General features: G+C 46.5%; 4 protein-coding genes across 11 annotated transcripts in view; 3 read left to right on the forward strand and 1 right to left on the reverse strand.

Annotated features, from left to right (window-relative positions):
- LOC125950180 (DNA-binding protein Ewg) overlaps positions 1 to 2,522 on the forward strand; it is an 8,907-nt gene extending 6,385 nt beyond the window's left edge. For 5 of the 7 annotated variants that reach the window (XM_049677904.1, XM_049677907.1, XM_049677908.1 and 2 more), the window contains one exon: positions 1 to 19. This exon is cut by the window's left edge and continues 2,086 nt beyond it. Coding sequence is in view for 2 of the 7 variants with exons in the window: in XM_049677909.1 (XP_049533866.1) it covers positions 99 to 110; positions 338 to 529 (204 nt within the window). In the remaining 5 variants the exon portion in view is untranslated. Of the gene's footprint in view, positions 20 to 98; positions 111 to 337 lie in introns of those variants that run through there. The other 2 variants (XM_049677909.1, XM_049677910.1) reach the window with 2 other exon arrangements.
- A 266-nt stretch (positions 2,523 to 2,788) lies between these two features.
- LOC125950171 (transcriptional regulator ATRX homolog) lies at positions 2,789 to 8,758 on the forward strand. Of its 2 annotated transcripts, none has more exons than XM_049677882.1 (14): positions 2,789 to 4,084; positions 4,144 to 4,526; positions 4,612 to 5,208; positions 5,287 to 5,588; positions 5,668 to 5,939; positions 6,021 to 6,179; positions 6,244 to 6,499; positions 6,579 to 6,729; positions 6,795 to 7,022; positions 7,113 to 7,284; positions 7,369 to 7,771; positions 7,840 to 8,015; positions 8,107 to 8,292; positions 8,359 to 8,758. In XM_049677882.1, the coding sequence occupies exons 1-14, from the start codon at positions 3,098 to 3,100 to the stop codon at positions 8,482 to 8,484; spliced, it is 4,398 nt and encodes a 1,465-aa protein (XP_049533839.1). In that variant the 5' UTR covers positions 2,789 to 3,097; the 3' UTR covers positions 8,485 to 8,758. The 2 variants fall into 2 exon arrangements, with proteins under 2 accessions (XP_049533839.1, XP_049533840.1); XM_049677883.1 differs by having other exon boundaries at positions 7,843 to 8,015.
- Positions 8,759 to 9,084: 326 nt separating this feature from the next.
- Positions 9,085 to 10,356, reverse strand: LOC125950213 (cation-dependent mannose-6-phosphate receptor-like). Its single transcript, XM_049677982.1, has 5 exons — positions 10,040 to 10,356; positions 9,853 to 9,965; positions 9,684 to 9,777; positions 9,397 to 9,606; positions 9,085 to 9,320 (listed from the first exon to the last, which is right to left on the reverse strand). The coding sequence occupies exons 1-5, from the start codon at positions 10,307 to 10,309 to the stop codon at positions 9,243 to 9,245; spliced, it is 765 nt and encodes a 254-aa protein (XP_049533939.1). The 5' UTR covers positions 10,310 to 10,356; the 3' UTR covers positions 9,085 to 9,242.
- A 242-nt stretch (positions 10,357 to 10,598) lies between these two features.
- Positions 10,599 to 15,002, forward strand: LOC125950191 (REST corepressor). The gene is made up of 9 exons (XM_049677939.1): positions 10,599 to 11,152; positions 11,340 to 11,393; positions 11,544 to 11,678; positions 11,801 to 12,015; positions 12,086 to 12,250; positions 12,645 to 12,928; positions 13,762 to 14,020; positions 14,144 to 14,311; positions 14,575 to 15,002. The coding sequence occupies exons 1-9, from the start codon at positions 10,972 to 10,974 to the stop codon at positions 14,992 to 14,994; spliced, it is 1,881 nt and encodes a 626-aa protein (XP_049533896.1). The 5' UTR covers positions 10,599 to 10,971; the 3' UTR covers positions 14,995 to 15,002.
- The last annotated feature ends 2,498 nt before the right edge of the window (positions 15,003 to 17,500 follow it).

The following is a 17,500-nucleotide window of genomic DNA, read 5'->3' on the forward strand; positions in this document are numbered from 1 at the left end:
ACAAAAATACATTTAATTGAACTCACCGTCATTACCTCACCACCATTCCTGTTGTCGAGTAGACGAATAATGTAATATTGTATTTCTTTTCTTTCCAGATGTGTGATTTAGTGAGTAGAATTTCAAATTAGCATTTAGATTTCACCCATTGTCTGCCAGTGCTCTCCACCATTGGTTCAACATTTATTTATGCTCTCACTCCCTTCCCAACCCCAGACCCCATATCGTTCCATTGGTTTTTGTTCGATTCTGCGTTTCCTTTAGCACACTCCCGGTTTCTTATGTGCGTGTATGATGTACTATGAACTGTTACCTTAATTTATCGATCTAATAATAGGTGGAAAATGGCGAAACGATGGAAACCATCACCGTTGGGCCCGGTATGCATCAGATGATGATCCAGGGTCCACCCGGTTCGGAACCGCAAGTCCTGCAGGTACTGAGTCTGAAGGACGCCTCCGTGCTGACGAAAGCGATGGCCGCCATGTCGGACGTGAAGGGTGAGGAGGCAACAATAATTGAGCACTAGGACCACTAGGACCACTGAGTAATGCTGGCAACACCGATCACACCGGGAGAGCATGATTCTGCAGTCGTAAGATCGCAGAGGAGGAGGGGGATTTAGAATAGTGTTAAGCAGTCTATTTATTGTCGCATCGAGTAAATTTATTTATTGTCATTTTGTCTTTAAAACCTGTCAAAATCATCCTCCCCTCTCCCTTCAATATTGAACAAGTAAGAGAAGCCGTATTTATACATATATAGATATATTTCTTATACAGAGATGGCATATAGGGATCGATGCAAAACGAGCAAGGCAAGGCGATCGATTTCAGATAAAACCAGGAACGGAAACAGTCTAGTCTTTAAGCGAGGGCCGACAGACCACTGTCCTCTTCATACCCTTTCCCTGTTCCTTACTGTTCTCCCATTTCAATATCCTCTTCGATTTCCCTTGTTCCTCCCCGTTGTGGTCCCTAATTCTAATCTTCTTACTCTAGTCCAAATTTGTGTCATTTCATGTTCGTCATTGGAAAGTAGCTAAAGTGCAGACACACATCGCCACTAGTCCCTTAGTCACATGTCGTTTGAAAGTGACTGTAAATAATTGTGCAAATGTTCTGCTCTGGCAGCACAGAAAAAACCCCGAAAATCCCGACCGGTACGGCAATCCAATCATTAGAATTTAACATACCATTTAAGTATTGTCCCCAACATCCATGGTCGCCCGGTCTTACGGTAACCGGCAATGAAATGCATTCTGTTTCCTTCAGTGAAGTGAACACTCGAACTGCACGACGGCAAGCCTGCCGGCACTAAATGGCAACAGCCAAGCGCGCCGTGGTGCAGTTTGGAGCGTAAAATCAATATTTTAGTGCAATTAGTTTGTATCCGTAAGTCAAGAAAGGCAAAAAAGGAACAGAATTCCGCGGCCATTTGGCGGGAGGTCTAAGAACCTCGGCGATACGACCGCATCCAAAAGGAGGTACTAAGAGTTACTTGTTCGCACAGCATCTTAACGTATCGTAAAATTGCTTCCTGACTGTAGTATCAGCGTGCGCGCTCATAGGCAAATGAAAGGAAAGGTGGGTAAGTAGGGAACGTGGTATGTAACGCGTGATCGGTCACAGGAACGATTGGCGGTGTTGGCGAAGCTCAGGATCAAGGCTACCATGATGAAACGAGCAATCGTGGATGCTAGTCATAATTTAGTTTACATTTTAAGGCCTATTCCTAAGCGATTTTTTCGTTTTTGTGAGTTTAGTTATTGAATATTTATTAATTTATTCTGTTCGTTTGCTATGGAGCAAGATGATCCGCAGCAGGCGTATTTATTTAATTATTTATTTATTCTTTACTGTTTGTTCCTTTGCTTGCCGATGTTGCAAGCCTCACTCTCATCTTCCATCATCCAGGTGTGTAACTAAAACAAAATCGCAAACTAATAAGGTCCCGCACGGTCACCATTTACGCATTCAGTTTGTATGTAGTTTTCACGCTTTCGTTTGGTTTTTCAAAAAAACACGGAAACACAGTTCGATTGAACACAATGAAAAGGAACCCCTAAAGGAAACTTTTTTCTTTGGGGACGGCTGAAGGCGAGCAAATGAGATACAATGGTTTTAGTGAACAGCACATTACAGAAGGAAGATTAAAAAGATCACAAACTTACACAACACACCCAAGAGGACAAAGACTGAAATGCGTTCTAGGAGTCATTGTAAAAAAGAGGAAACAAGTGGATAAAATGCAACGCGCATTGTTATACGGGAGAGGATAAAACAAACAGAAACACACACGAAGTTAGTGGCAAAGTAGGAGAAAGACTAGAGGAAAATATAGTATTTTTTGTGCTTTTTACGTTCTATGCTTTTGGTCCCTGTTTCTCATATGTTCCTCTCTGTTTTGTTCCTCTGCCTATGTTTCCACCGGTTTGCACAGAATATATATAAATACCGGAAGAAAGGTTCCGTTCGGCAGGATCGATGAAGCGTCGTACACCATTTTACATGCGAGCGTGTTGCGGGTCTTGTGTTGAATGCGTTGAACTAAATAATGGATGTGTAAAATAAACCTTGACTTTCATGAAAACAACGAATGCATGGATTATCTACAATTTCTGGCTCATCAAAGACTCACTCGACTTTGTGAAGATTTTATCTAAAAAAAAACCGCGAATTCAAAACGCCTATTCTTTATGGGCCGCTCTGCAAGAGTGTGCGTGTGTTGTCGAAGCAAGCGCTGTCAAAAAGAGCCCCGCTTCGCCACTTTCGAGATTTTCTTTGCTCTTTGCGGGAACGCCGGGAAACCTGTGCGGTTTTGAGCTTGAAATCCGGAAAAAGGTGCCCACCTCCTCTTCCGTTTTGTGTAGTTCCTCGGCGTCCATTCGTAACGGTGTTGTGGCTGGTGGATAAATCGCGGAGCTGCCGCTGAAAAAACAGTATCACTTTTTTGCTGCGTTCGCCAATTAGTCCGCAAAAAGTGGTCTTGCAGATTTCCTGGTACGGCTTGTCGCGTCGTAATACCGTCCCTCTTCCCGGAAGGCTCCCGTTGACGCTCAAGGATTCGCGAAGATGTTCGACGATGAGAAGGAATAATGCAAAGCATAGTGAACGGTGGTAGTGTCGGGGGAAACTCTGAAAACAATCAGCAAACCGCTTCCGGCATCCAGCAGCAGCCAAAACATGAAGATGAAATTATGCCCATGAGCAAGGATAGGCTCGCAAACGACTTCGATTCGATCCGCAATTCGATAGAAATTAATCCTTTGGAGAGTGCAAAAACTGACGTGACAACCGATTGCCCGCCGGACAGCGAAGAGGGTGGCAACAACGGCGGCAACGACGACGGCGGCGAATCATCCTCAGGACAGGACCATCAGCAAATTCGATTGGTATCTTTGGATAAGTTACTGCGAACCAGCCTGATAGAGACCTTGGATGAGCAGCAAGAAGGTGAAGAGGACGACGTACTCTTCGTCAGCTCGTCAAACAGCAGCAGCAGAAGAAGGGGTCGCGATCGCCAAGTTAAAAAGGCCAATGCCAGCATAATTGAAATAAATAGCAGCGATACCAGCGACAGTGACTGTTTCATCGGTCCACCATCAAACACTTCTCCTAGGAGCAAGCGAAATCCTTCAAAAACGCCTCGCCGCATCAGCAGCAAACCGGCGCAGAGCAGCCCCATCCACAACAGTCAATCCTCGCCGACAGTGTACCAAACGCGCGACTTTACTGTAGTAGTGGAAAAATTGCCCACAGACCTGAGGTCAATAGAATCGTTGTACGGTGTAACGGTACACGATCTTAACGACAAGAGAATCGAAAGATTCTTATCAAACACAAACTATTTCGGTGACTTAAAACGCACCAAAGCTCTTGTATCCAATCAAACGAAGCCTACTAAGCCGGCAAACGGCGATAAAGCTCGCGCTAAAAAGCGTATGCTGAGTGAATCCGATTCAGAGAAACCGGCAAAAAGCAAGACCGAATCCGATTCTGCAAAACAGGCAAAAAGTGCGGGCAGCGAATCTGATTCCGATAAACCGCTAAAAAGTCGAAAAAAATCGAACATTCCAAAAACAGTAAGTTTCCTCTCTCTGTGTTCATCAAATGGTTTAACATTGTTTCATTTTTGTTACAGAAAATGGCTAGAAATGCGAAAAAACGCAGGGCAGTGAGCGACAGCGAAGAGGAAGAATGGTGTGATGCGGAAAATACAGGAAAAACCGGTGATGATAGTCCTCCGCCGGAGTCAGCTGTAGCAACCAATGGAGGAAGTGATACGAACGATGAGGAAGCCAAAGTGGACGACGATGGTGGCAACGACAGTGCGCCTTCCGCTAGCACAACCGGCAGAAGCCGACGAGCGGCCACTAGATCTTGCCGCACTAATCTACGTACCGGGCTCACCTCGGATGAAGATGGCGATGAAGCAAAGGACGATTTCCAAACGCGTAAAAAACGTACCCGCGTTAGGAAAAACTCATCCTCTTCCGACGAGAAAAAGCCCGCCAAACCGAAGGTGTAAGTACGAGGGAGGGTCGGGTGGAGCCGAGTTCTGATAGGAAACCGGTTTTAATGTAATCTTCGTCGCAACTTCGTATTTTAGAACTAAACGTAGGCGCATTAAGAAAAATTCTTCGGACAGTGAGGCCGATTCGCCCAACAAAGGACGGAAGAACATTCGCAAGTTGATGAAGAAAAAAGATCTTGATGAAACGACGAAAAATGCGGAGCAGGTGGAGCGGGAACGCAAACAGCGCGTCGCTGAGCGACAAAAACTGTACAACCAAGAGGCTTACGATGAGAAACCGGAACAGATACGGCCACTAGAGAAGCTGGTGTTGGATTTCGATGAAGAGACGGCGGAAGCGCTGCTTGAGATGGATAAACGGCTAGTGAAGCAGCTAAAACCGCACCAAGCAAACGGAATTAAGTTTATGTTCGATGCTTGCTGTGAAAGCTTAGAGCGGTTGCGAGAAACAGCCGGCTCTGGATGCATTCTAGCTCACTGCATGGGTCTCGGCAAATCGCTACAGGTTGTGGCCCTCTCACACACACTGCTCTCCAACGCGGATATAACGGGGATCGAACGAATTCTGGTGGTTTGTCCATTATCTACCGTGCGCAATTGGGTAAATGAGTTTAAAATCTGGCTGAAGCATGTTGAAAAGGGATCGAGAGTGGAGGTATACGAAATATCAAGGTAAAGTAATACTTTTTGCCACTCGGTGTTGTGGATCAGTTGCAACACGGATGTAATATTTACTATGTCATGCCACAGGTACAAGGACAACGTAACACGAGCGAACAGACTGATGGAGTGGCACAACGAAGGCGGTGTGATGATCTTGGGTTACGACATGTTTCGCAACCTAGCCAACCCCACGGCTCCTCGTTTACGAAAGAAAGTTCGTGAATCGCTTCAAACTTCACTCATCGATCCCGGACCGGATATGATTGTTTGTGACGAAGGACATCTATTGAAGAACGAGAAAACTTCACTCTCTAAGGCTATAACTCGCATCAAAACGATGCGTCGCATAGTGCTTACCGGTACTCCGATTCAGAATAATATGAAAGAGTGTAAGGCATTCGCATACTTTCTCTGAATCTAGCATTACTGAAATGTAGAATTTATTTTACCATTCTTAACCTTCCGTAGATTACTGTATGGTACAGTTTGTGAAACCGCAGCTGCTCGGAACGTACACGGAGTACATGAACCGTTTTGTGAATCCTATCACCAACGGACAGTACACCGACTCGACACCATACGATATTCAGCTGATGCGGAAACGTGCACACGTACTGCACAAGCTGCTGGATGGGTGTGTGCAACGGCGTGATTATTCCGTACTTGCACCATTTTTGCCACCGAAATTGGAATTTGTGGTGTCAGTTCAACTGACTCCAATGCAAATTGCACTGTATAAGGTAACATTCGCGCAAACAATAGGCGTGATAGCCTCCCCATAATGTAATATTTTAATATGGTTTTCCCATCTCTCCTCCCAGTACTATATGGAACATTTTGCTGGCAAAAGGCACGAAGATTTGATGCAAAAACGGTCATCGATGCTGTTCTCGGATTTTCAAAACCTGCAGCGAATATGGACTCATCCGAGAGTACTACGGTACAACAGCGATCGGTATGAAATAAACCAACAAAAGAAGGTGCGTCATGGTTGAGGTATAGGGAAGAGCACATGGGAAATTAAAATTGAATTATCTTCCATAGCGAGATCTTGATTCGGATGCGGAATCGCTGGGTTCTATGAAAGACTTTCTAGACGACAGTGATAGCGAACAGTCGACATCTTCGGAATCATCTTCTTCCGAGTCGGACGATGATGTAAAAGTCCTTGATAATGATAGCGAAAGTAATGCGGGCTCGGTCGAATCAAGTAAGACCAACGAGAAGCCGGCATCCAGTGAAGGGCCCTCCGCAGCTAAAACCACTGGACGACGAACTCGTAAAAATGGTATTGTAGAAGGTCGGTATAAATGAAGGCTTCAAATTTGGCGAAGCGTTCGCAGGTTCGCTAATGCTGGCAATTTTTACGGGCCTTACAGAGGAACCACCAGAACTATCAAAACCGGAAAACCCGACCGAATGGTGGATGCAGTTGTGCCCCGAATCAGAGCTGGATAATCTCGAGCACTCGGGCAAATTGATGCTGTTGATGGAAATTCTCAAGGAATGTGAAGCTATCGGTGATAAGTTGTAAGTACAACACAACCAGTGCGCGACGACAATGTATGACTAGTCTCTCTTTTTCGTTCGTACAGATTGGTTTTCTCGCAATCTCTGTACTCGCTCGACGTGATTGAACATTTCCTATCCTTGCTGGACGATAATGCACAAAAGGACGAGGATGAACAGGATGAGATACTGAGCAAATATCCTTGCTCGTGGTCACTCGGGTTGGATTATTTCCGGCTCGATGGTTCGACCTCGATTGACAACAGGAACGATGCGTGTAAAGTTTTTAACGACGAAAACAACACACGGGCTAGGTAAAGATTAACGCCAGATGGAAACGAATCTTGTCTCCTTATACTCCTTATGGTACTCTGCGCTTTCTTCCTTTCTCCCATCTACAATAGATTGTTTTTGATATCAACGCGTGCGGGTGGGCTGGGCATCAATCTGGTCGCCGCTAACAGAGTCGTTATCTTCGACGTATCATGGAACCCGTCGCACGATATCCAGAGCATCTTCCGTGTTTATCGTTTTGGGCAAACGAAACCGTGCTACATTTACCGCTTTATTGCAATGGTTAGTGCGCTATGTCTTTTCCTTGATCTGACTTCGGATCGATCTTACCTTCTCCATTACCATTCTCTAACACTCGCACCCTAGGGCACCATGGAGGAGAAGATCTATGAACGGCAAGTGACGAAGCAAGCGATATCGAAACGTGTGATCGATGAGCAGCAGATCGATCGACACTACAAGGAAAATGATCTACAGGAGCTATACCGCTATGATGTGGAACCGAGCGAACCGCGTCCTACTCCCAACCTTCCGAAGGATCGATTGTTTGCGGAGCTGCTGCAGCGGTTTGACAAACTGATCTACAAGTACCACGAGCACGATTCGCTGCTGGAGAACAAAGAGGAGGAGACGCTTAATGAGGAAGAACGAAAGGCAGCTTGGGAGGAGTTCGAACAGGAGAAGAACCGTCCCCCGGTACCGGCCTATGGGATGGGTATGGCCAATATGGGTATGGGCATGGGAATGGGCGTTGGAATGGCAGGCCGAGGTAAGTGTTATTGTGTCTTGCACCATTAGTTGGTTGTTGCATCGTTTGGTTCCATTTTCTTTTCATAGTAGCTGGTCCGGTGACATCGAGTTCCACCTATGGCATCCGGAACGATGTTTTGCTTAAGCTGCTCAACATGAAGGCTCGCCAGGATAACCCGACATTGAGTGATAACGTTGTCAACAGTATGATACCGTACATGATGCAGGAACTGTACCGTCAAATGAACGAAGGGGATCTAACGGTATGCAACTCAATTGACCGACCGCGAGAAGTAGGAGTATCCCATAATACTATCATTATATCGCATTGTTTCTCGATTTCTTTCTGAATAGTTCTACAAGAGTTTGTTGGAGCTTCAACTTAGGCTGGAAGTTCCATCGGCAAACATGCAGCAGCAGGGAATACGGTTCGCGATGCCGGCCAACGCTGGTATGGTAGGGCAAACAGTTCCTCAGCCGATGATGATGAACGCAGCCGGTAATGTGGCATCGACCGCAACTCAGTTCGGTAACATGCAGGTAATAATACGCGATAGTTGCGCGGATCGTGCATCGTCATTTAAATGGTCTCTTTTCGTTACCCAGATGCAAGGACCGGGACACAGTGGGATGCCTCAGCCGGGCATGATGATTCCCAATGCCACCGGCGTGCAACCGACCACACTCCCTCGTCCGCTCAATATCGATCCTGAAATTGTAGAGTTGGACTAAAGCGTTCTATCACGTTTCTCCGTATTGCAGTACGATACCAAACTTTTCCATCGTACTGCTGTGTAATTTGATTAAATTAAAAGCTCAACAAACTGTACGATCAACTTTCGTGTGCTTATATACGTAACAGTCTACTATGGAAGGTTAAAAATAAGAAATGTAGAAATGATCTATCTAGCAACTATCGCGTAAATATTTTTTCTCGGGATGATTTATGAGGTGAAGAGATGATGTGGTGCTGTATGTCAATAAATCTATCATTTCCTTCTTTGTAGTCATCTTTTTCCTTATAACGACTTCAGCATCTGAAAAACATTGTTGCTGTTCCTTCAGATGGTACAAACTCAGAGAGTTGAGTCGTGTACGGCAGCTCATCCGGTTGGTGGCGATTGGGAAAATTATATTGGTTTCTAGTATACAACGTAAGATCACTCTTCCATTCTTTTGCGATTCATTTCGTGCAGGATTGTCTTAAGGATTTGCGATGCTGTACTCTCCTCAGCTGTAATCGATATTAACGCAAATAATTAGATAGTGACCGAAGTTAGTTTTCAGCTAACTTGTAACATCTGGCAGATAAAGTAAAAGAAATAAACATGGTTACAAACAAAATGACATTTTTTATTATGCGGAAAAGGGAAACAATAGCGCATTGGGGCCACCTGGATACGATGGATGCGCCAGATGCAAAACGGTTACACAGCACAACACAGAAAATGGGGAAACAATCCGGATCCCATCTGGCAGACATAATATCATCATATGGCGTCGTAGGTGTCCGGGCTAGGGTCTCTCCTTTCAACTCTACAGCCATTCTGTAGAAAACGTGCTCCATCCTAGGCAAATAGGAGTAAGCCAAACGAATACGATGTCAACAATCTATCTAGCGAAACACATGCCACCGATACGCACCCTTACAAGACCGGGCAAGTTGCGCCAAAAGTCCAGATTCGGAATCATCTCCATGCCACGAGCGCCCAAGTACACGGCATTGACCGTAACGCCGACCAAAAAGTAGGAAAGCATAGAGATGAACAGCATAATCAGCAGCACCGTGCCCGTGCTGGGTTTGCTGTAGTCTTCTATCGTCTTCAGACAGGCCCACGGGGAAAACAGAATCAACTGGATGGTCGGAAAAGAACACAAAAAATAATCATTAAAAAACCGTCTGCTGCGCCTCCTTCGTCTCCCCGACCTACCGTATGGTTCTGGGTCTTGTTGTACGATGTTGGTTCGAGATAGAGGAACGAGCTCTTATCTCTGGCACACACCAGCTTCACTTGAGTAAAGTTCCTTAAATTGATAAAGCGATGGGGGGATGAGTAATCGGTACAGATCGAACCGTTCAAAGCGATGCGTTCAACTAACTTTTCGTTTCGATAAGTAAGATACAGTCCATCGTTCTCTCTGCTGATAAACTCGGTCCTGTCCAGTTCGCCAAGTCTGCTGTAGTTTTTGGACGCATTTACGTACATACAGAGCTGTGGAAAAGAAAGAATATGTTATCTGTGGCCATCGAACACTCCGCGCCACCACCACCACCACCCCCACACACCGTGTATCCCTTGTTACAGCGACCGAGTTCATCGGTTTGGTTCTCGCTTGGCACGTAGAAGATCGTTTTGCAGGGACTGAAATAAAACTTGTCGCCGTTCGGAGATGTCGTTTCCAGCGCCTGGCTCGTTTCCGGAATCACCGGTGATAGATCGATTCCCTGGCCATCGTAAAACTCGCAGGAACAGTCGCCCACCTTCCGGCATGTTCCATCGGCGAGAGAGAATCGCAGGAAGCCGCAAAACCAAAGTATCGCTACTAATTTCAACATTTCGTATTCTGTTCTTCCTTCTGTCTCTGATTTCTCCCTTTTTGTTGTTTATGGCGACGGTTTTGTTGGTACATCTTGTTCGTGTGGGAAGCCTTTGCGCCTTGCTCGAACAAAAATTGTATAAACAGGATCCAGGAGGCGAAAGTTCCGGGAATCGAACCCCGGTACTTTGGACTCCTAAAACCGCAGTTTGTAAACGGTTTCAAAAAGTGCTTTCCCGAACAGATCACAGTGGGATCAAAATGGCTAAAACAAGAGAACGCAAAGTACGGTCGCGTGAAAAGTGAAGCTAGGTTACCCTGCTAGCCGTTCCCGTTGGTCGCCGTGTTGCTGTTGGTTTTAACTTCAACGCCGTCGTACGGTTCCTTTTTTGCTATCCTGTTTGTTGTCGGGCCCCGTCGGACGGTTACGATCGCCGAAGTGCACAAAAGACCACCGTTTTGTGATTTCCATTGGCCATCGCTATCAAACAAAGTTACCCTATCGCCTCCGCAGCAAGAGTTCCCCGGAGAGTCGCGGTACGGAAGGAAGCATCATCGTAACCGTAGCGCGGGGTCACACTCGAGTCGTGTGCAAACTGCTGGCGGCGGCCGTGCCTTTCACACTTACCCACGGAAAACACCCCCGGAATCACGGTGGACACGAAAAAGGTCAGCGGTAAGATGGTGCTAGCGGACCGAACGTCGGAGAACGTGCGCAACGGTCGACGATCGCGCGGCCCAAGCCCAAACGGTCACTCCGGAACAGCGCAGAGCGCGGCGGCAACGGCTGCGGCTGCTGCGGCTTCGGCGGCAACAGCCACCGGAGGCATGGCCACCGATACTAGCTCGGACGAGGAAAACTGTGAGTAATCAGCACCAACCGTATCTATCGTCCTTGTACACGCACCCGTGTATGAGTTGTCCTCGGTCGGTCACTTTTGCGGTGATCCTCAAACGACAACCGCCGAATTGAGCTCCCACTAATCATTATCCGTTTCCGTATTGTTCTTTATCATCCTTCTTCTGCTTTTCCTGCGTGTCCTGCACAGCTCGCAAGAATGGCAACACTTCGAAGGCAACAAAGGCTAAGAGCGAGTATGAAGGTGAGTTAATCAGACCGGATTGAGGGCGCATGGGGGAGTGCGGGCTGGTAAAACCCACAATAGGGAAGGGAATTTTGAAATCCATGTTTGATTGCTGATTTCCTCTATCCTTGCACTTTTTAATTCCCCGATTCCATTGCGATCTCGTAGAAAAAATTCGTGTTGGACGTGACTACCAGGCCGTTTGTCCGGAGTTGATACCTCAGCCGGATCGTAAACCCGAAGCCCTGAACGACCGCGCGCTGCTCGTATGGTCACCGACAAAAGACATTCCCGATAACAAACGTAAGTACTCGGTCTCCTGTTCCCTTCACAGCGCAAGTAACCCAATGTTTGCCTTTTCCTCCTATCTCTCTCCCCCCCCCCCCCTCCCGTCCTCCAACACTGCACCACCGTCGAACAATCAGTGGAGGAATACATAACGCTGGCTAAGGAACGGTATGGCTACAACGGTGAGCAGGCTTTGGGCATGCTGTTCTGGCATAAACACAACCTAGAGCGGGCCCTCATGGATCTGGCCAACTTTACGCCCTTTCCGGACGAATGGACCGCCGAGGATCGGGTACTTTTCGAGCAAGCGTTCCAGTTCCATGGCAAAAGCTTTCACCGTATCCGACAGATGGTAAGATGATGCGATGATATAGCGTTAATATCCATTGGCTTATACTCGTTCTCTCTCCCTCGGTTATTAGCTACCTGATAAAACAATCGCTAGCCTAGTAAAGTTCTACTACTCCTGGAAGAAGACACGCAGCAGAACGAGCGTTATGGATCGACAGGAGAAGCTGAAGAAGAACGACAGCTCGGAGAATGGTAGCGATCACGGTAGCAACGAAGAGTCAGACAACGACGACAAGGTAAGTGTCTTTTTTCTTTTGCTCCTAACTATTGACGCCAATGAAATATGCTTCGATGCTATGCGGTTTGTTAGGGGGGAAAAGGGCCTATCGGGAGTAAAGGGCGTGAGATCGAGAGCGAACAAGAGTGCGAGATTGAGCGAGCAAGAAGGGCGACGGGGCCCAGAATGGTAAATAATTTCAGTTTTCCACTTTTTTCCCCCCCATTTCCACTTTTCCCGATCGTGTGCGCGCGCGCTCGCGCTCTTCTATCATGTTGGTAACAACAACCATGCCTACTGCGTTTATGATTCCCAACCGGCGGGAATCGCGTAACCATCGTCATCTGTTCTCCGGAAAACCTCCATTTCCTGGTCATATGTTGCTATGTTGTATCCTACTTTCGATGTTGAAGCCATCGTCGACCAGCGCATCTGCGGGGCAGAACCAAGCGCCCAACAGCACGACGACGGCGGCAGCGGCGGGAGCCTCCAACCAGGCCGTATCGAACGGTGGTTCGAGCAGTAACGATACGAGCGAAAGTGCGGCGACATCACTAGCGTCCGCCGGCGCCACAAACGAAAACCATTCCGGCACAACCGATGGGTTGCTCTCATGCACCGGCTGCGGGGTTTCATGCAGCGAGGTGCACCCGACACCACAAGGGAAGCTCTGTGGCAGTTGCCACCATCACTGGAGGTATTTGACCAAATGCAGTCACACACTTCCTCAGTTGCCTCTTCCCTCTTTCCCTTTCCTCTTCCATCACTACCAACATTACCACCTTAGGGGTTTCTTGTTTTCCAAACATAGTTGTCTGTAGGGATCTTTTTTTGTCCTTTTCCAATGGTGTCATGCGTCGCTTAGCAAATCATGATTTCTTTGTCCTTTTTTGTTCCTTGTCTACGCCACAGTACCGACAACCACCACATCACTGATGTGGCCTACTTGTTCTACACACATCGCTTTTTCTTTGTCTTGATCTCTGTTCTGATAATTAGTTGTAAAACACCAAGTCACCATCGATTGTTGTTGCTGCACAATATGCTAGTAGAAATTGCTCACGCATTACACCGTCGCCGCTATTGGCGCACAGGTTGTTTCAAAGATAGAGGAAATTCAGTTTCGGCACACATTCGGCAATAGTGAACAGTAAAATGAATGTTTTTTTTTATCCAACAATATGTTGTTCGTGAGCAACTCAATGTGTGCTAACATATAAGTAAGCATAGCAAAGGATATGCAATCGTTCGGTTTACTAAGCGACGCTTGGTTTAAATTAGCGCGTGTTTCTAGATGAGTTGTCCTATCCTACACATGACACTGTGTTTGTTAATCGCTAACCGATGGCATTCAATCGACAGCATGAGAAAAAGTGTCCTAATCAGTATCCCGGATGTCTGTATTAACTGTGTAAAAAACGTTAGTTAGGCGCTGCCATTGTAAAGACGTATTCCACACTTCTATTCGTTTTGTATATTCTCCACTTGATCCCGATACTTCTTGTTCCAATTTTGTTGTTTGGTGGTCAGGCGCACTGGTGTGCTGCGGCCAACTTCCGGACCGTCCTGTATGAAGAAGCGCGCACGTGGCTCAAACATACTGGGCAAAAGTGGCGATAGCCACAAACGCCGCCCTCCCAAGGGCATGTACATTAACCATGACGACATCGTGAAACTGGCCAATTCGGAACAGAAGATCGACGACGCTAGTGGTGGTGTTCGCAAGGGCATTCCAAATGATGATCTGCTGGCGGGTATGGATCGGGAAATCGTTAAACTTCTGAGTCAAGTAAGCATTGAAGCGCACGAGAGCGGGCGGTTATCGGCGGCTCTAGCGATTGTAGCAGATGGGCGTTGATTTTTTTTACACAAATCTCCTCTTGTGTTCCTTGTGTTCCTTCACATATCTCAGATACAGTACAACAAGCAAACGGTCAGTGGACTGAAGCACGATATCGATGAATCGTTGGATGCGCTTAAGCCACCCGAAGTGAGCACCGCACGCTTGAACTCTCGTTGGAACAACGAGGAGCTAATGTTAGCGGTGCAAGGTGTACGCAAATATGGTCGCGATTTTCAGGTAATGCATTTGAATTGATTGGAAATATTTGCAACCGATGCAGTCTCCTGGGACTGCTCCGTTCTTCCACCTCTCCCCTGCTATGTCCCATTTTTCGCTGACTTTCGTGCCACTCTCTCTCTCTCTCTCTCTCTTTCTTTTCCGTTAACTGCGGACGGACACACGCGACATGACCTTGTGTATCTGCTCGTTGCACGAATCCACACCGTACAATGCTGCTGCTGATGCTGGTACTACTGCTGCTGTTGCCGCTGCTTCTATAGGCAATAGCTGACACGCTTGGTTCGAAGACCGAAGCTCAAGTACGCACATTCTATATGAACTATCGGCGTCGTTTTAGTCTGGATGCGATGTTGAAAGAATTTGAAGCTAAGAATAGTAGCGCGAAGGAAAAGTCGAGTGGAGCCGGCGGCGGCGCCACAGTGGCCAGCGGAGGAGCAACTGGCAATAAGAGCTCGGCCTCCGCCAAGGAGGAAGCAAATGCAAACATAGCAACTGCGGCGGCGGAAGGCCAGGTGGAATCCACTAAAGATGATAACGGTGGTGCAGACGGTGATGGTGATGTGGAAATGATTGATCAACAAACTGCTATTGCGATCGGCACTGGTAGCTCTGGCGGTGGCAAGGAAAAACTTAAGACTCCGTCGACAACATCGGAAGTGGAGATCATGGAAGTGAAATAAGCGCGCCACCGTTTGCTTTCCAGATCATAATATGCAATGGATTCCGCCCTACAATTTCTTTCAAAACTCGTTCTCAATCTCGCTCTCACTCGATACCGCTACACACATTACTTGACGCAAAACAGGAAAGCATTTGTTTGCGATGCTTATTAGAGTAGGGTACGGATAGTGTCGAAGCGTATTCTTCAATCCGATCTAAACAAATAAACCATTCTAATTATCACCAACACACGCGTGGTGATCGCACGTGGGGTCGCCCCTCCGACGCAATACATGCTCCTTTTGCAGATCGATCTGGTGGACGATGAAAACAACAGGGTAACAGTGACGGCTAGCGAAGCTAGCGTAGCCGATGCAGAGACGCCGCCGAATGGTGTGAGCAAACCAGCGAAGGACGAGGAGGCGCTGCCCGAGATAGAGTGTGCCGCAGAAATCAAGGCCAATGCGACGATAAATAGCAGTAGCGTAACAAAACTGGAACAACAGCAACAGCAGCCTGTCACTACGGAAAATGCCTCGCCCGACACCAACAGCTTGACGCCGATGGATGTGGACGAGGTGACGATCATCAAGGCAGATGACGATGGTGATGTCGTTACCGATTCGTCTGCCATTGACAACACTATTATCATACAGTAGAAGGGCTGAAACTGGAGGTGAGCTGAAACTGCAACGTTCAGAGTTAAGCACAGCACGGATACAATTGCATCTTTTTGCTAGTACGTAAGTTGTGAAATCCGTAATGTTTCGCTCTACACGATTTCGGTTCGGATAGCGCGTTGAGGGGAGGGTGATTAAAATCATCCACAGGACGAAAGACAGATCAAGAGACAACAAGAAAAGGGAACGCCGCTCCTAGTGTAACTAAGCGTGTTTGCGTGTGGGGTGGCCTAGGTAGAATAAAAAGCAATTCGGCATACTTACATCAAATGACATACACATCCAACAACCGGGTATGCGTACGTCTATTGTGTGCCAGCGGGTTGTGACGAAAAGCTCTCGGTACGCAAATGCAAAGAGATTTACCCTTTTTGCCATTTCCATCTTTTCTTTCTGCCTCATTTTCTGGCTTTCGTATTATCCCATTTACTGATGCTCGTGATCGGTGATGGGCGGAATTGGGGATTCGCGTTTTAAATTCACTGTTACGTTCCCACACACAGACACAAAGTCACGCGCCCCTATAAGAGTAAAAGATTTGCTACAGTGTGTTCATCTCCTACGAAAGGAGAGTATCACCTGCAATTTGTGGCCAGAGTGTGAAGCCACATATGTTTGACTACGCCTAAGCATAGAAACAGGTGCCCCTTGTTGTGGCTATGCCTACGAGCGTTGAATTTGTTGAAAGATTTCCATTTTTTCCTTTTAACACACCAGCGCAACGCAGGCGGTTTTCCTTTTTGAAATGGAACAAAATACGAAAGCGTCCGGGAAACCCTAGACGGCCTTTTTAAAGTCTAGTGATATCTTTAACAATTTAACTGTATTTTTTTCTCACTGCACACACAGCCCAGCAGTCATGCTTTCAACCATTAATTACTATCTCGAGATAGTTTTTGCGTTACTCCGAGAAGAGGGAAATTGAACATTGAACTAACGCGCGTGCCTAACGATAAACAATCGTTGGTAACAGTAGCCTCCTATTTTTGACTTATAAAATGATCATAAACGATCTAGCTAGCTTTAGTATTGCTTCTTTTTTCTTAAATAAACGCCCATTCTTTCTAACAGCGGTAGCCCTGCTGTTCATGCTCGGTCAAACAACGTAACGATCAATGATCAACATTATTAGCCGACACCATCTCGCGCAACCAAGGTTTTACTTTTCAATCTTTATTTATCATTTCGAGGGTGGCTGGGCGACGTTCCGTCGCAAAGCATCACCATCGTACATGGATTCATTTAGTGAAAATACGTTTTAGTAGTTAGGAGTGTACGGATGTAAGAAAGCGAGCGAAACTCCACCACACAACAGAACTGGGAAGAAAGGACACTCGTGGTTCTTCGGGGATTATCATTCACGTTTCTGTTGGTTCGCGGTTTTGTTTTTTCTTCATTTGAGATGTGGCGCGCCACAAGGGCAATGTAAAACAGTCGTACCAAAAGCGTCCGCCGTATAGAGAAGAAACTAGGAATTTATTTTGTAATGTATCTTTTCCAAATCGCAAAAGCACTACGGCGGCTCACAACCCCTACAGCTGACTTATCTATAGGATGACGAAAGAAATCAAATCAAACGTTGATGATGGATGCGAGTGACCGTGGCAAAACCTAATGCAAACAACAGTAAAAAAGAAAACTCACAATATTGTAAACCAAATTAATAAAAATTTGCGCTATAATAAGGTTAATACTGTAGGTATCTGTGTTTGTTTAGTGGTAGATGTGATACAGAACTTGAAAGAAACGATTTTGACCGATTTCACTAGAAGGAAACACGAGGTGGTCAGATGATCTTTGGCTATTAAACAGTCTGTATCAAAGTGTGCGGTGTAAAAATAGGTAA

The sequence above is a fragment of the Anopheles darlingi genome, chromosome 2 (assembly GCF_943734745.1).
Source record: "Anopheles darlingi chromosome 2, idAnoDarlMG_H_01, whole genome shotgun sequence".
Taxonomy (NCBI): Eukaryota; Metazoa; Arthropoda; class Insecta; order Diptera; family Culicidae; genus Anopheles; species Anopheles darlingi.

What these genes read in the sequence shown, in the direction of transcription:
- LOC125950171 (XM_049677882.1), top strand. Translation starts at nt 3,098, where the DNA reads ATGCAAAGCATAGTGAACGGTGGTAGTGTCGGGGGAAACTCTGAAAAC. An exon ending in TAAAAATGGTATTGTAGAAG is followed by an intron (nt 6,500 to 6,578) that starts GTCGGTATAAAT and finishes CGGGCCTTACAG; the next exon opens with AGGAACCACCAGAACTATCA. An exon ending in TGAACGAAGGGGATCTAACG is followed by an intron (nt 8,016 to 8,106) that starts GTATGCAACTCA and finishes CTTTCTGAATAG; the next exon opens with TTCTACAAGAGTTTGTTGGA.
- LOC125950213 (XM_049677982.1), bottom strand. Translation starts at nt 10,309, where the DNA reads ATGTTGAAATTAGTAGCGATACTTTGGTTTTGCGGCTTCCTGCGATTC. An exon ending in CTTACTTATCGAAACGAAAA is followed by an intron (nt 9,778 to 9,852) that starts GTTAGTTGAACG and finishes TATCAATTTAAG; the next exon opens with GAACTTTACTCAAGTGAAGC. An exon ending in ACAAGACCCAGAACCATACG is followed by an intron (nt 9,607 to 9,683) that starts GTAGGTCGGGGA and finishes CCGACCATCCAG; the next exon opens with TTGATTCTGTTTTCCCCGTG.
- LOC125950191 (XM_049677939.1), top strand. Translation starts at nt 10,972, where the DNA reads ATGGTGCTAGCGGACCGAACGTCGGAGAACGTGCGCAACGGTCGACGA. An exon ending in AGTCAGACAACGACGACAAG is followed by an intron (nt 12,251 to 12,644) that starts GTAAGTGTCTTT and finishes TCGATGTTGAAG; the next exon opens with CCATCGTCGACCAGCGCATC. An exon ending in AGTTGCCACCATCACTGGAG is followed by an intron (nt 12,929 to 13,761) that starts GTATTTGACCAA and finishes TTTGGTGGTCAG; the next exon opens with GCGCACTGGTGTGCTGCGGC.